At 44.5% G+C, this 15,870-nt stretch overlaps 1 protein-coding gene across 1 annotated transcript in view; it reads left to right on the top strand.

Moving 5' to 3' along the window:
- Nucleotides 1–15,870, top strand: part of LOC107120708 (centrosome-associated protein 350-like) — an 88,538-nt gene that overhangs the window by 10,492 nt on the left and 62,176 nt on the right. The window contains 3 exon segments of the mRNA XM_015423478.1: nt 4,436–4,552; nt 5,024–5,164; nt 14,873–15,519. Coding sequence (XP_015278964.1) covers nt 4,436–4,552; nt 5,024–5,164; nt 14,873–15,519 — 905 coding nt within the window.

Genomic DNA, 15,870 nt, shown 5'->3' with positions numbered 1-15,870 from the left:
ACCAGACCCAAAGAAGGTGCTCCCATCCTCCATTGTTTCCAAAAGACTAAAGTCAAACTAGAGAATCTGTGCAGTAGAAAGGGGGGGGGGCATTTTTGCAAGCCCAGCAGAATCAGTGCACTGTACAGGGTACCCAGCAGTATCAGTGCAATCATAAGAGTGCCCAGCAAACCCAGTGCCACTGTGACAATGCCAGCTGATGCCAAACACAGTCTGGGGGTGTGTGTTGGAAGCCCATCAGAACCAGTGCAATGTACAGTGCCCAGCAAATGCAGTGCCATTATGCGGTGCTCAGAATGTCAATCCAAGCAGGGGGGGGTGGAAGCCCGCTTCCACACACACACACATCCCGATCAGTTTCTGAAAACGCTGATGCGAACTTCATTTCCCATTTTTCCATGGGTTCCTCCTTTGGGGCGGATGCCTGGCTGCGCATTGTAACCGCCCCTCCCAACTGGGCAGGAGTGAACACAGAGTCAATGACGCCCTCCCTCTGGCTATTGTGTTGAGGGAGGCACAATAAAGCGTCAGCTAGTGAGTTCGATTTACCCGGGAAGTGGTGTAGAGTGAACCTGAACTTACAAAAGAAGTCGGCCCAACGTAGTTGCTTGGCGTTCAGGTTTCATGTAGTGCGTAGCACCTCTTAAGTTCTTACGAGCTTTCCATACCTCAAAAGGCACCTTTGTCAGGCCTCCCAGTCAAAACACTCAACAACATTCCTTCAGAAGTTTCAGTTTATTGAGGGTTAGTACTTGTGACACCATGAACTCTTGTGTCAGGAATGGCGGGAGGATGGGTAGCCTGTACAGTTATACCCTTTCAAACCAGCCCCCCTGATGCAGTGAACCCAATAGGCAAGCACCTGTAAACGCAGGCAAAATACAGCAGTTACATTCCCAGAGGGAAAAGCGGACCCGGCAGAGCCGAGCCTTCAAGGACACCAAACAGATAACAGAGCACAGCAAATGAGACGCGGGGGAAGGGAGGGTGAAGAGGAGGAGAGGGAGCTGGGCACCCCCCACATTCCAGACCATGGCAGCATTAGCTGACACCCAGCAGAACCAGTGCAATATACAGTGCCCAGCAAACCCAGTGCCTTCTGTTCATAATATTAACAAAGATTTGCTACTATACTACTCTTAAATATATTCTTTCACCAGGCATGATAGGGATGAGAAGGTCTTGAGACCAAGAAGTGAAAATAAAGGGTGGGGGGGAGACACAGAAAAATTAGTTGAGGGGAGACAGAAATGAATGAGAAACATACGGAAAAGAGGGAGAGAAATTAAAAAGAGGGAAAGGTTTTATTTTGCTGCAACAGTAGGGTCACTATATTTTGAAAAGCAAAAAAGATAACGTTTCCGACTCACTACTTCAAACAACTGATCTCTATGAGAAATCTCATTTTAAATACCACTACTATTTAAACTGAGACTTGCCTCCACTGGGGGCTGTAGGGCAAAACAGCCTCCCAACCCAAAAAGGGGAAATTTAATCTGTTTTTTTTTAAGTGCCCAAAAGAGGATGGACACCAAACATATCTGGTAACCCTATGTAACACCCTAACTTCTGCTTCGCATGAGCTGGGTGCAAGGAAAGGAAAAGAGAAAGGTTCGTAGATTGTTAAAGAAAATAACCTGCAGGCTGGCAATTTCTGTAGCAGCTTTCAGTGTACTGGCTCGGTTGTTGATAAGGAAGTTTGCTTCTGTCTGGGAGAAAAGGAAGTCTAACTGATCAATCCTAGTATGCTTTTTTGCTATACTCAGACTTCCATGCGCCCCTAGTGGCTGCAGCCAGAACCGCACTTTAAAATAAAGGAAAAAACTTTCAGCTCGAGGCAGTATGAGGCTGGCTTTGAGGGCCCCCTTCAAAAGTCTTCCACAAGCTGTGCCCGGGGTGGACCACCACCCCCGCCCCCTTGGTACGCCACTGGCTCTGCTTGGGATTGCACTGCTAGTCTTCCAGAATAGAGCAGAGATTGTTTAAGCGAATGGGTAATATCTAGCATGGAGTGGTTGCTGATACAAGGAAGAGAACATTGAAACAGAACTGTTGTTTGCAAAGAAAGTACAGACCAAAGTTTGATGTTTAAAAGGAAGACTTAAATCCACCTGATTTCGAATCAGGACTCGGTAATTTTGTCAAGCAAGAAATGCTCTGTGGTTTGCCCAATTTGGATGTGTCACAACAAATCAATGTCTATTGGAAGCTTCCCAGTTTGCAATTTTAGTGCTGTGCCATGTTGCCTGCAGGAGAGGATTCGGGCCAACGGAAAAAAGAAAGGAGCATGTGAGCCTGAGGACTGGCCTGTTCTTGTCACAAACAACTTCTGGTTGGTTTATTTGGCATACTAATGCAACCACAACCATATTTACTTGGCCTAGTTTCATTACTGTCCACCCACCAAGTATCTTCATAATCCCGAGTGTTGGGATTAAACATCTGATAGCACCATTTTCAAGATTTCTGACAGATGTGGAACATGAGTTTTATTTTGTGTTTAATTAAAGCTAGCAGCATATCTACATTAATAAATTCTAATAAATGTTAAAATGCTGGTAGACGAGGCATTTATTTAGTAGTATATAGGAAAGGGAAGAGTAGATATTTTTTTCTGGGAGCTGTTTAATTTTTATTCATTCTAATAAATGTTAAAATGCTGGTAGACTGGAGGCATTTATTTAGCATTATGTAGGGAAGGGAAGAGTAGATTTTATTTTTCTGGGAGCTGCTTAATTTTTATTTGAACATCTTGGGAGCTAACAGTCACAAAATGGTAGCTCACTGACTGTGGTCTGTCACAAAGTGGTGGTTTGTATGAAAGTTATAGCATTTCAGAGCAGGTATGCAGCGCTCAGATGGGGATAGGGTTGCCAGACCCCCCAGTGAAGGCACTAGGCCCTGCCCCCTAGCAGCTGATCAGCTGGCTGATGGGAGGACTTACCAGTAGAAAGAGAAAGGAAGCCCTAACCTGGATAGCCCTGGCAAGTATTTGGATGGGAGACCTCCAAAGAATATCAGGGCTGGAAGGAAGAGGCAGGTTTCAGGCCACTTCTCTAAACATCCTCCATGCCCCAATAGGAGTTGCCAAAGGTATCTGTGACTTCCAGGCAGGAACACACAGAAAGAGGAAGGCCCAGATCACATTGCCAGCACCACACCAGAAAAGATGTCATCACACCAGCAACTTTTAGGTGACGCTCTAGTATTTGGGCAAAAACTCTATGGTAGAAGTAGGTTTTACCACAGTTTTTGGCCAGATACCAGAGTGTCATCTGGAAGTTGCTGGCATGATGATGCCACTTCCTGTGGGACACTGGCAACATGGCCTGGGCCTTTCTCTTTCTCCTGTAAGTTCCCCCTGGCAACCCTAAATGAGGAAACCTTTCCTTTGTTGTTCTTTCTTTGTTTGCCCTGCAGGGGGATAATGTACAGTTATCTCTGTGTTTACTCTAAAAAAGGCAAATAGCAGCTTTGACGGGGGGGGGGGTAGATAATAGCATGCTCCTTTCCTACCCACAACAAAGGTGTGTCTGAGCATGCATGAAAGAGGAAGAGAATGGAAAAGGGTGCTGGTGCTGTCATTTTCCAGTCCAGAGCGAAAGTGCAAGCATGTGCTGCCTCCTTTGCAAAAAAAGAGAAGATGCTGCGGTAGCTTTAGAGGGAGCGATAAGAAAGTGATTTCAGTAGTGCTGTAGGAGCTCCTTTTAATTGCTTGAAGAGTTTCCAGTCACTTCCAAGTGACCTTCTGCCTATCGGGTTGCCAGGTGCCTTCCTTCTGCCAGCGGGGGATTTGGGGGGTGGACGGGGATGGTGGCAATGCTCTGATGTCACTTCCAGAAGTGATGTCATTGTGGTGGCAACGTTGGGGCAGCACTCTACTTTTTGGGCAAAACTCTATGGTTAAAAACAGCTACAAACCATAGAGTTTTGCCAAAAAAGTAGAGCATTGCCCCCAGCATTGCTGATGCAATGACAGCACTTCCGAAAGTGATGTCAGCGCATTGCTGACATTGTGTGGGGACCAGTGTTCCTTCTAAGTTAGTGTGAGCTAGCTCACAGTTTTTTAGCCTCCAGCTCACAGATTTTTGTTTTAGCTCAGGAAGGATGGCTCCAGAGCAAACTAACTTATGCAGTAGCCAAATCGCTCACTCACAACTTTAATGCCAGTAGCTCACAAAGTAGAATTTTTGCTCAGATGACTCCACAGCTTAGAGGGAGCATTGATGGGGACCTCTGTTTGGGGGTGGGGTTTCCCCCACTGGTCAGCTGGCTGGTGGCAGGCCAGAACCTGCAAAATTGGGGGATCCCCCACCCCTACCTGGAGACTGACAAGCCTATCTGCCTACCCCAAATCTAGAAAGGTATGTTATCCCAGTTTTAACAATGTAGGTGGTAAACAATATTTGTGAGTATGTATTCTTCTGATTTTCAGAAGAGGATTCTGTTTTCAAAGACAAGCCTGCTGAAAGAAGAAAGAAGAAAAAGTCAACAGGAAGAGTGCGCAAAGTCCAGAAAGTAACAGAGCTGCCAGGCCATTATTCCAAGCCAGGTGAATTTTAAGTCTTGCTTTTAAGCATACACTCTGCCTGTAGTTTCTTTTTAAACAGGGTTCGATTTAAATCTTCTTTTTTTGTACCAGCACCCACTCCATATAAGAAGTTGTCCCTTCTCTTAAACAATCTCGGCATTATTGTATTCGGGAAAACCAACATGTTCCCTGGGATCCATGGGTTTTCCCAAGAGACCCCCTTGCTTGTTTCAGGTTGGGAAAATGGCAGGGGGGAAGCTGAAGCCCCTTCTCTGCATTCACCATGGTTGTTCTCCTCATTGGGTACCACGAGCTCAGGAATTGAGGAGAACCTACAACTTACATGTGATTGTGTTACAGTTGACACAGAATGGGGACTCAGTCTGTATGCTCTGTAGTGTGTGAAAATATTTTTTCCAGCTCTAGCATACCTGATAGCTTATAACCCAAGGAACACTGCAATCTATATATCATTGCTGGTTCTTTATTTAGGAAGGTTCAGTATAATAAGTACATCATCCTGGCGTGATGGAAAAAGATTGGCAATGAAGATACTTGGTCCAGCACCTAAAGTAAAGAAGCAGACATCACCTTCCATTGATGGAAGTTGTAGTGATAGGTCTATTAAATCTGGTAAGATGAGCTATTTGTGCTTTTCCTTTTTCTACTTTTACATTGTATCATATGTCCCTTGGGTAACTGCAGAAAGTCTCCTTTGTGCCGCAAAAAGTATTTAATGAACTCGCTCGTTTTTTGTGTACTGGAGGGATTGTTGATCTTAAAAGATGTTGTCAGATGCTCCATCTGCATCTTTGTTGAGGAAACTTAATAAATATAAACTCTAGTTGGGTTTCGTTCTTTTTCTGGCTATAGTTTTATTTCTGTGTAAACTGAAATCTTTCAAAGGGTTTTGTCTTTAGCTTGAGGATATGCAGGGTATGTATTTTTACAGAGACTGCTGCCTGCCTGACTTGTTTTTTCATGATCTAAGAAGATATTCTGCACCTGAGTAACTAAAGGGATCTCAGCTAAAAATATACCCCTAAAGGACTCTTGCACTGGTACCTGTGCTGATTTGGGTTATTTTCTGTAACCGGTAAGATCAGTCTTATAACAAGCACTATCTGGCTTTCCAAGCTGGCAGGCACATCTCTGTTATCAATGCTTCTGTTTTCTTCTCTCCTGCCTTCTACTGGAACTCCAGGATAGGTTAACCCTGTGTAGAGGTATCCTGAAATACTAGGGTATAAATAGGTTCTAAGCAAATAACTCCACGTGGGCTTCGATCAGGTAGTTGGCTTCTGAAACACTCTAATAGTGAAAGTTTGACAGTTCGGGTGGTTTCTCATCCGTATGCCGAACAAGCTGTTTACGCGACTGCAACACGTAATGGAGCTTGGACTCAGCTGGCATCAGGTTGTTTAGTTTATTTTTAATAAGTGAAAAGGGCCTATAGCCATGAGGCACTGGAACTAAACAACCTTACTTCCCCTCAAGGGATTAACGAAGAGATGTGAAAAGTTAACTAGTTTTTATCCTTCATGGTCTCTGTGCATCTCACTAGTAGGCTTTGAGCCTGTGCAGAGAATGCTTCTAAAACTTCTAGAGCTAACTTTTTGGTGTGAAATCCTCCCACTTAGGGACACAGCCTTGAAATGTGCATATTTTGAGGGAGAGGAGTTGTGCTTTCTCACTCAGTTTCCTTTTGTCTGCCTCATAGGCAGCCTCTTCTGGGGACTTTTCCTGGATCTGACCAACTTCAAGAAGTGTAGATCATTTGGGAGTAATGTCCTGTCAACTAGGGTTGCCAAGTCCTATTTTACCTGGAGCGGAGGGAGTCCTGGCCCTCCCCAGGAGTTCTTCGGCGCGCATGTGATGACGCTACCTGGAAGTGACGTCATTGCATCGGGCACGTTGGGAGCGGGGCCACTATCATTCAAGGGGAAATCATAAAACGTCCCCCCCGCAATGTGCCTGACGTGATGACATCATATCTGAGTGGTGTCATCACTCCGGGCACATCTCTGTGCTCCCGGCACTTTGTGGGTTGGGTTCCCCCTGGCGGGCCGATCTAGGCCGGCGGGGAACGGACCCATCAAGCAGGGGTTTCCCCACCCCCCGGGGGACCTGGCAACCCTACTGTCAACAGATGATTATGACCACTGCCTTCTCTGATTAAGCAAATTTCATGGGGTAGTTTCTTGCCCTTACTGCCTAATGGTCACAAAACAGGAAAGAAAAAATCTTGTCTTACTATTCTGAGGGAGAAGGCCCTTCCAGCTTGGATCACTGTGTCTCAGCTTCAGAGAAGGAAGAAGGAAAATCCCTCTTTGTCCCATCTTTTGGGCTTGATGACCCAACAAACCATCATCCCACTTGAGACGAGGGTCCACCATCTCTTCAGAATAAGAAAAAGAGACTGAAGCTGGGAGGGGGGAAGCAGCAACCAATTAAAAGTGCCCCTCCAGCTTCTCTAATACCAACCAAAGTTTGGGTAGTGACTCTGCCTCAGCTGAGATACCGTGACAGACAGAAGGCTGTCCCACCCCTGAAAGGAAAAATGGCCATTCATTTAATCCTATGGGAGTGCTATTCCAGCATCCAGTCACCTTTGAGAAGGGGAATGCAATGTTGGAGGGAAACACAGCAGGAGATGTTGAGTTCTGCGTCAAGGAGAGAGCTATGAGAGTTCAGGTCTGGCTCAGGAAAAGAGCAGACAGAATGAAGGGTAGCTCTGCTTGGTAGTGGCAGAGTGGTCTGGCTCCTGACAGAGAATAGAGTACCCTATTGTTAGGCTTGTCTCTGGCAATGAACAGACCTTGTGCCATTTAGTCTGACTGTGTGGGTGGAATTCTGTGTGTGTGTTAGAATCCAACCAATGGTTAATCGGTAAAAACCTGTTTATGTTTGAACTATTAAAGAAAATTGAAACTACTCTCTAAATTTATGTGCCTCAGCCAGGTTTCTCTTTTGTCTACCTGGAGACCCATGCTGCTGATCTAGAAAATTGAAACTACTCTCTAAATTAATGTGCCTCAGCCAGGTTTCTGTTTTGTCTACCTGGAGACCCGTGCTGCTGATCCATTCCTTAAAATCTACTTGTAAATAAATAAACCTTCTTTGTTGTTAATATATAATTCCTGCCTCAGTGACCTCCATATTCTACTTGTGCACCACAAAACGTACCTCTCAGCAGTGAACCCAAAGCTATATACTTGCTACCTTTAGAACACCTGGTAACTGAGGGAAAGGTTTATGGTTTAAAATAAACCTGGGTCCCCCCAAATCATTAGGAGGCTGTGTGGGTCCCCTCAGTTATAGAAACACCCTGTCACAATTTGGTGCCATAGCGGTGGGTACAGGCAAAAAGTTTCACAAAGGTTACCCAAGGTAGTAAAATATAAAGATATAAATATTTAAGAAATTTTGTGAGGTAAAATTTATCAAAATGCCTCCTAAGTGAGTAAAAGCACTTGAGAGGACTGAAGCTGAGTCAGTGGCTGCAGGGGACAGCATAGAAGCAGAGGAATTTGTGAATACTGACCAAGTAGAGTTCTGGAAAATAAGGCAGGAAATTGAAATGGGTAAATTAGAAAAAGAGAAAGAACTAGAGACTTTTAATTTCAAGAGAGTGAAGCCCAAAGGGAAATGGAATTAAAAGGGGTGGGGAAGCCCATAGGCGCATGAGATTGAATTAAATTGATCTCACACTGTCCTCAGATACAGACAGTATCGTCAGCTTAATCCTATACCTCTGTAACTCCTCTTGCAAACTGAGCCTGTTCTGGAGTTATCAGTACTGAAGAACATGAAAGACACTGCAGACTGGGCCAACCTGAAAAATCAGCAGTGGCTGAACATAGCCTAACTCACAGGACACAGTATCTTATTCCGAGAGACTGAAATGCTGGACAACACATCCAATTACCATGTCAGATTACACAGGGAAGCCATTGAAATTCATAAACACAATTTCAACAGGAAAGAAGAGAGTTTAAAAATAAATAGGGCATGGTTTCCAGTCTTGAAAAACACAAACCGCTCTACGTTTTACAACAGCACTACAGATAAGATTAGAATTTCAACAGCCAATCCATATGCAAAAGAACCTCCTCAGGAAAGCTCCTCCATCAGCATGTCACTGCCTGGGAAACTCCTACAAGATAATGACTCAGCCCTACTCCATCTTCCTGAGTAGATATAAATTACCTGCCTACAATTTTTCTTCTCATATTGACACAGAGTACTCCATCTTTCTATGTTATACCTCTGAGGATGCCAGTCACAACTGCTGGTGAAATGTCAGGTACTACAATGCCAAGACCACGGCCATACAGCCCAGAAAATCTACAATAACTAATACTGAAGAAGACTCCTTACCTTCACTTGGGAGAGGTTCAGCTAGAGGATTCACCATACTCACCATGCCACACCCAGCTGCAAGCTCCCCTACAAGCAGTTTGTCTTCAGCTGCCTCAGAGAGAACATCGGTCTTCACATGATAGTCAAGACTATCATCATTTCTACCCCATATTGCAGGCCAGATCTCAGGTTCAAGAGTCACCTTAACATCCCCCTCAGTACTAAGCATTCCTTTGTGTTTGGTCTTCATATCGGCATGGCAAATCTTTGCAGTATATCAACTCTCTTTAATACCAAGATCCTTCTCTACATCACAGTACTCCTCGATACTGAATGTTCTGTCAGTACACAGAGTCTTTTTTATATCGAGGCTCTTCAAGAAATAAATCCGCTTGAGGCTATACAGAGAAGCAGCGCTGTTGCCCCCTTCCTGCATGTCCGTCCCCAGAGGAACATCACCACAAACACGCCAGACACACTGCTATTCTCACTGACGCATCTTATAATTCAAGCAAAGACATCACCCTGCCAACAAAAGTCCGCATGGTCAAAGCAATGGTATTCCCAGTAGTCATGTATGGCTGTGAGAGTTGGACTATAAGGAAGGCCGAGCGCCGAAGAATAGATTCTTTTGAACTATGGTGCTGGAGGAGACTCTTGAGAGTCCCTTGGACTGCAAGAAGAACAAATCAGTCAATCCTCAAAGAAATCAACCCTGACTGTTCCCTGGAAGGCCAGATAATGAAACTGAAGCTCAAATACTTTGGCCACCAAATGAGAAGGGAGCACTCACTGGAGAAGACCCTGATGCTGGGAAAGATTGAAGGTCAAAGAAGACGGGGACGGCAAAGGATGAGATGGTTAGACAGTGTCATTGATGCAACGAACATGAAATTGAGCCAACTTCAGGGGACGGCAGAAGACAGGAGGGCCGGGCGGGAGATGATCCATGGGGTCGCGAAGAGTCGGACTCGACTGTGCGACTGAACAACAACAACAAAAGTTTACTTTTTATGAACCCATAGATCTTCCAGGATCCTCTCCCTACTGGATATAACTAAAGAATCCTGAATAAAACCATTCTCATGTACAGCCTGCGTGACTCCATCTTTGTTACATGCTGGTGCTTAGTCACCCTGAGTCTTGTGAAAGAATGGTGTTCGGCCACTCCCGAGAGAACTTTCCACTCTCTTATGCTTGTTAGCAGCCCATCTCTTCAAAGCCTGGGTTGTTTCTTCCCACCAGTGTTCACCACGTGCAAGATGGCCTGGCTCATCCAAGTGTTTGGGACAGCTTAATTAGTTTCATTGTTAAAATTAATGGGTTACCTCTTTCACTGTTCTGCTGTACTTCATATTTTATTTTAGTTAAAACAGTTATAAATGAGTTGTGAAGTTTAATAAAGTTGTTTTACTAACCGAACAGAGTGGTTTATTGTGCAAATGCAATAGCCATTATCCAAAGAATATGATAGCTATCTGTCTACTTCATACCGCTTCGTAACTTATTAGCTCTAAGTAGGTTAATAAAATATAGAAAAAGAAGACCCCATTTGAATTACTGCAAAAATCTATCACAGATGCATAAAATCTCATGGCTAAAAGAGTGATAACTCTACTCTTCTAATAAAAGAGGTAATGTCTCCATATGATCTATATTTTGGAGCAAAGAAAGAATTAAAAGATTTCTAGCCTCAGAAAAGTAATTACATTCAAAGGTCAGGTGATATAGGGTGTCTACACTACCTATACCACAGTCTCATACTTTATCAGAGTATGGTGTCTTAAAATACCTCCGTTGCAAAACTCTAGATGGTAGGGCATTAAGATACACCAACATAAAGGCACGCCTATAGTGAGGAACAGTCAAATATGAGCAGTAATCAGTAAGTTCTCCAGGTGGTAGAATAACAGCAAATTTAGTAGAACAAACGCATTGTGCTCTACAGATTGTACTATTATAATCATACTTAAATAGACATTTCTTAATCGTTCTCATGGCTTCCTGTCTAGTAACTGAATAAAGGGAGTCCAAGGGAAGACTGAGGAGCTGTAGTCATTGTACAACAAGTTTAACCCAATGGGAGATATAAGAGTCCTCTCTGACTAAGCTGAGGTAGCCCTCTTGGATGTTGGAGTGTATAATTTTAACTTTAAGGGGAAAAGCCTTTGACCAAGCCTGAGCTTCAAGAGATGCTTGTCCCAATTCAGCTTGGCGGGCTACCTGCGCTACACAGTTTGAAATTCTGCAGATGGAATGTAGGAATTTAAGAAGAACCAAATCCAAGGACTCTCCTATCTTATAAATCCAGATACCAGCCCCATATAAACTTTGCACTGCCACCTTGGCATTAAACAGTTTGATGGCAGCTGGGATATACTGAGTCCCAGATGAAATTTTTAAAAGACAGATAATATCTGATGCTACTGTAGCCAACCTTTTAACGAGCAGTTTGTACTGACCAAGTTAATCTCTGGTCAAACCAACCACCTAAGTATTTTAAAAAGGGGACCTCATCAATATCATTACCATGAATTTTCCACTTGTGGTGTATGTGAAATTTTTCCCCAAACCAACTATCTTGGATTTTTGATAGGTAACTGTCAGGTATTCTTCCAGACAGTAAGAGACAAAGGCTTGTATCAAAGAGGACAGTTCTGATGTTTTTCTTGATAGGAGAATTGCATCATCCGCAAAAAGTAGGATAGAAACTTTAACATTAGCAATGGATGGAGGATAACTGGATGGTTGCGGCAGAGTCGATTGAAGTTAAATCCATCGAAGACTGAGGTCCTGTGCCTGGGTCGTGGGGACACTTCTAGGCTTGATTATTGCAACTCGCTGTATGCAGGCTTAGCCTTGAAGCTGATCCAGAAATTACAGCTGGTACAAAATGCACCGGCGTGTCTGCTGACGTCGACGCCTATGCGGGCTCACATACGGCATGTGCTCTGTCAGCTGCATTGGTTGCCAGTTGAGTACTGGATCTGCTTCAAGGTGTTGGTAGTCACCTTCAAAGCCTTATACGGACTGGAACCAATATACCTAAGGAACCACCTCTTCCCATGTACGCCTCCAAGAGCAATATGCTCTGAGAGTCAACATCCCCTGGTGATCCCTGGCCCAAAGGATGTCTGCCTGGCCTCAACCAGGGCCAGGGCGTTTTCTGCTGGTGGAACATGCTCCCTATTGAGATCAGGGTCCTGCGGGATCTTATTCAATTCCACAGGGCCCGCAAGATGAAGCTGTTCCACCATGTCACGGCAGGGCCAGGGGGCGTGACGCAAGCAAGCAAAAGTCCAGGAGCAGTCCGAGGTCAAGCCGAGCAAATCAGGCAGCAAGGTTCAAACAGGTTTAAATCAGAGTCCAAAGCCAGGGTCAGACATACCAGAGTTTCAAGTCCATAAATCACAACGATGCCAGAGGAGTCAGAGACGAAAGCACGGTCAACGAAGCAGAGGGTCAAAAGCTGAGGATCAAGCCGACAAGAGTTCCACAAGGTCTGGAGCAGAGATACAAGGATTCAGGTCCTGTCAAACGACGTTTGCCAGCACGAATCCCTTCCAGCAACAGGCTGGAAGATATACAGTGCTGGCTAATTAGCTCGTTAGCTGGCAAGGAGCAAGGTCAGGCTCCAGTCAATACTCAGGGCTAAGAGATCGTCTTGCACGCATGCGTGCATCCCGGCGTCGATCTCTCAGCTCCTGTCTCCATTGATTCCGAAGCCTGGTCACAGCTGGTGGTGAATCCGGCGGCGAAGCACTGTGCTGCAGCAGAGCCTGATCCTGTGCAGGTGTTTCCTGAGAGGCTCTATCCTCCTCATCACTTAGGGAGCTTTCTGCCACAGGAGCCAGTCTTTGCTTATAAGTTTCTGCTGCAGTACGTTACTCAGGAGCCTTTGGTGTCAATTCCACATGCTCCTGGCTGGCAGGTGCCTCATCTGGGTCATCAGCAGGGGCAGGCATGACACACCAGGCCTTTGGCTAAAGCAGCAGGCATCCACATATGCCCCCCCCCGAGGTTGCAGTCTCCCACCCACTGATAACCGGCCATACTTAGTTTAGCCAAGTATGATTATGATTGCTCGCTTTATACTTTTATACTTTTACAGTATCAACTCTCATGTATTACTGTTTGGGTAATAGGGAAATATTGACTACTTTAAACTCATGTATTAATGATCCTTGCTGCTCATAGTTTTAGGTTATTTCCATCCCCTGACTCTGTTGGTTAGTAGAAAAAGCAATATTTTTTTTTAAAATTGTGATATTGGTAATAATGGCAACAAAAGTATAGAATCCCCTCCTGAATAGAACAGCCACTGTAACTTCATTACTACTAGGCCTTGCACAAGCATTAATTAGCTCAAGGATACTGTGGGCAATGCTCCCTCTAAGCTGTGGAGTCTTGTGAGCAAAAATCCTACTTTGTGAGCTACTGGCATTAAAGTTGTGAGTGAGCGATTTGGCTACTGCATAAATTAGTTTGCTCTGGAGCCATCCTTCCTGAGCTAAGGGAAAAATGTGTGAGCTGGAGGCTAAAGAACTGTGAGCTAACTCAGCTTAGAGGGAACACTGGCTGTGGGTATTTCCCAATAGTTTATCTTCCCCATGGTTCCCAACTTCTAAAGGCTATCAACTCATTCCTTGATTTGAGTCCCGTAGTACCTTAGAGACCAACAAGATGTGTTCTAATCTTTTATAGATGGTTCCTCTGCAGTGTTTGTTTGAATGTTTCAAAGTTATCTTGCATATCTAAAGTATACTATATATATGTGTAATATATATATGTGTGTGTGTGTGTGTGTGTGTGTGTGTGTGTATTTCTAGCTGTATAGGTCCTGCCCTCACGCCTGTCCAGGAATGAGGGGGGAAGCCCATACTTTTCAGTACATTAAACAATATCCCAGAATGGTAGACTGCCCTCCCTGGATTTCAGAACGATAGCCACCAGAATCCCTTTTGTCCCAGCTTTCCCCAAGGCAGGGATTCCAAACCTTTAGGTTAGCCTCTGGGACATAACACATTGAACAACTCAATCTAGAGCTGTGAAGTTAATCTTACCAAGGTAGTGCAGTTGGTGAGCAGAAGGCACAGGAGTTTAGCCTTAGAATCCAGTTACAACAATACAGACAAGTTAGAAACCAGGATAAGTTTATTCAGTAGAGAACTTGGCATAGACTAGAAGGATTTCAAAATAACAAAGACTTATGGCTCTTGGCCCTCACTAAACATTAAAGAGGTATGTATAATTACCAGGGATGATCCATAGTCCAAGAAATGTCCAGGTATACATTCCAAATTAGACCCCCAAGGGATCCTCAGCAGAAATCCCATCTTTGTGCAAGCATGCAGCCATGTGCTCAGCTCACAAAGGGGGTCTTTGTTCCACTTGGGACAACATTCCCAGGTGCAATTCAAAACAAGTAGAGAGAAAGCAGGAACAGACAGAGCTCCTGCCAAGGGACCAGACTATTATAGCCCAATCTAATCATGACTAGCTGTGGCTATGCAGCCAATCACGAGTAGACAGGGGATGTGGTCAATGGTTGGTTGCCATGGGAGCTTTGAGGGGATAGGTTGGAAGTTTGGAAACCACACCCTCAGTCACATGGCCCCCAACCCCCAAACTTCATTCTGTACGTGACTGTTTGCATGAGGCAGCACCAGGCTCCATCTAGTCTGGCTTTTCCACTAGGGGTGTGAAGGAATGGGTGGTTATATGGAAGGATGTAAAGTTTCGGTCAAATGGGCAGGCCATATGGCTTCAATAGGAAATGCAACACAGCAGGTTATTCAGCAAGACATTCCAGGGGAAGGCAGGAGACATTTAGAAATCAATATTTCTATACACTAGCCCTCATGTGCATACATTGAATCAAGTGGTATAAAACAAACTATATTTCCTCTCTTGTCCTCCTTACAAAGCCTTTAGATAATCCAAATTGGAATATTTCTGATATGTTTTCTTCCCTGCTAGCATTTTATATGGGAAAGACAGAATCTGATTCCATGCAGGATGTAGCCATAAAATCCCGCTCAAGAAATCCTAAACGGTCCTGGAGTAAAATGAGAAGGAAGAATAGCTTGAGGAGGAGAGATGCTGCTGTTCAAGATAATGAACAGAGTGACCACCACATAAATAAGGATGTCTTGTCAGGGGGTATCCAAGATATTCCTGGTGACCTACAAGTGGATTCTGTGACTCATACAAAGCAAGAGACAGATGGAGAAAATCAGAATTCAGAAGTGCCTGCTGCATTTACAAGGAGCCACAGTCCGACTAAGAAAAAAATGGACCAACTAGCCGCTAACAAAGAGCCTCAAGTGACTTATAAGAAATGCCACTATGATACAGATGAAGTTCGCCAGTATCTTTTTAAACAGCGACAGGAGAGGAGTAAGAAGCAGAGTGAACAGAAGAAAGCACAGAAGGAGGCAACATTAGAGAGAGAAAAGAGACTCCAGGAACCGTACAAGAAACAGAGGGAGGCTCTCGCTAATAAGCCAAAGAGTGCATCAGCTCCTGAGCTAGTCCCCAAGCAATTACAAGAGACTTCCTCCAAATTGTTCCTCGATCAAGCCTTGCTGGAGGAGCCACAGCCACCACTCATACAGGATGTACAGGTATAGTTATTTGGGAGGGGTGACTTCTTGAAGAAGAAGAGTTGGTTTTCATACCCCACTTTTCTCTACCCTATCAACTTCCCCTTTCTCTCCCCACATCAGGGAACTTGTGAGGTAGGTGGGGCTGAGAGAGATTGGAGAGAATTGTGACTGGCCCAAGGTTACCTGGCAGGGTTCGTGTGGAGGAGTGGGGAATCAAACCTAGTCATCTAGATTAACCGCCACACCATGCTAGCTGTTTCAGAGTTTAAAAAATGAACATGGAAATTAAGAGCAGTACTCAAAATGGCTGGGGAAGATTGCAGTTTTTGAAGCTACTGAGTTAGCAACCAAGCTGAAAACTTTCTTGCC

This window comes from Gekko japonicus, unplaced genomic scaffold (assembly GCF_001447785.1).
Source record: "Gekko japonicus isolate JY-2015 unplaced genomic scaffold, Gekko_japonicus_V1.1 scaffold2421, whole genome shotgun sequence".
Classification (NCBI taxonomy): Eukaryota; Metazoa; Chordata; class Lepidosauria; order Squamata; family Gekkonidae; genus Gekko; species Gekko japonicus.
Note: the sequence above shows the minus strand (reverse complement) of the source record. Positions and strands in the feature narration are given on the sequence as shown.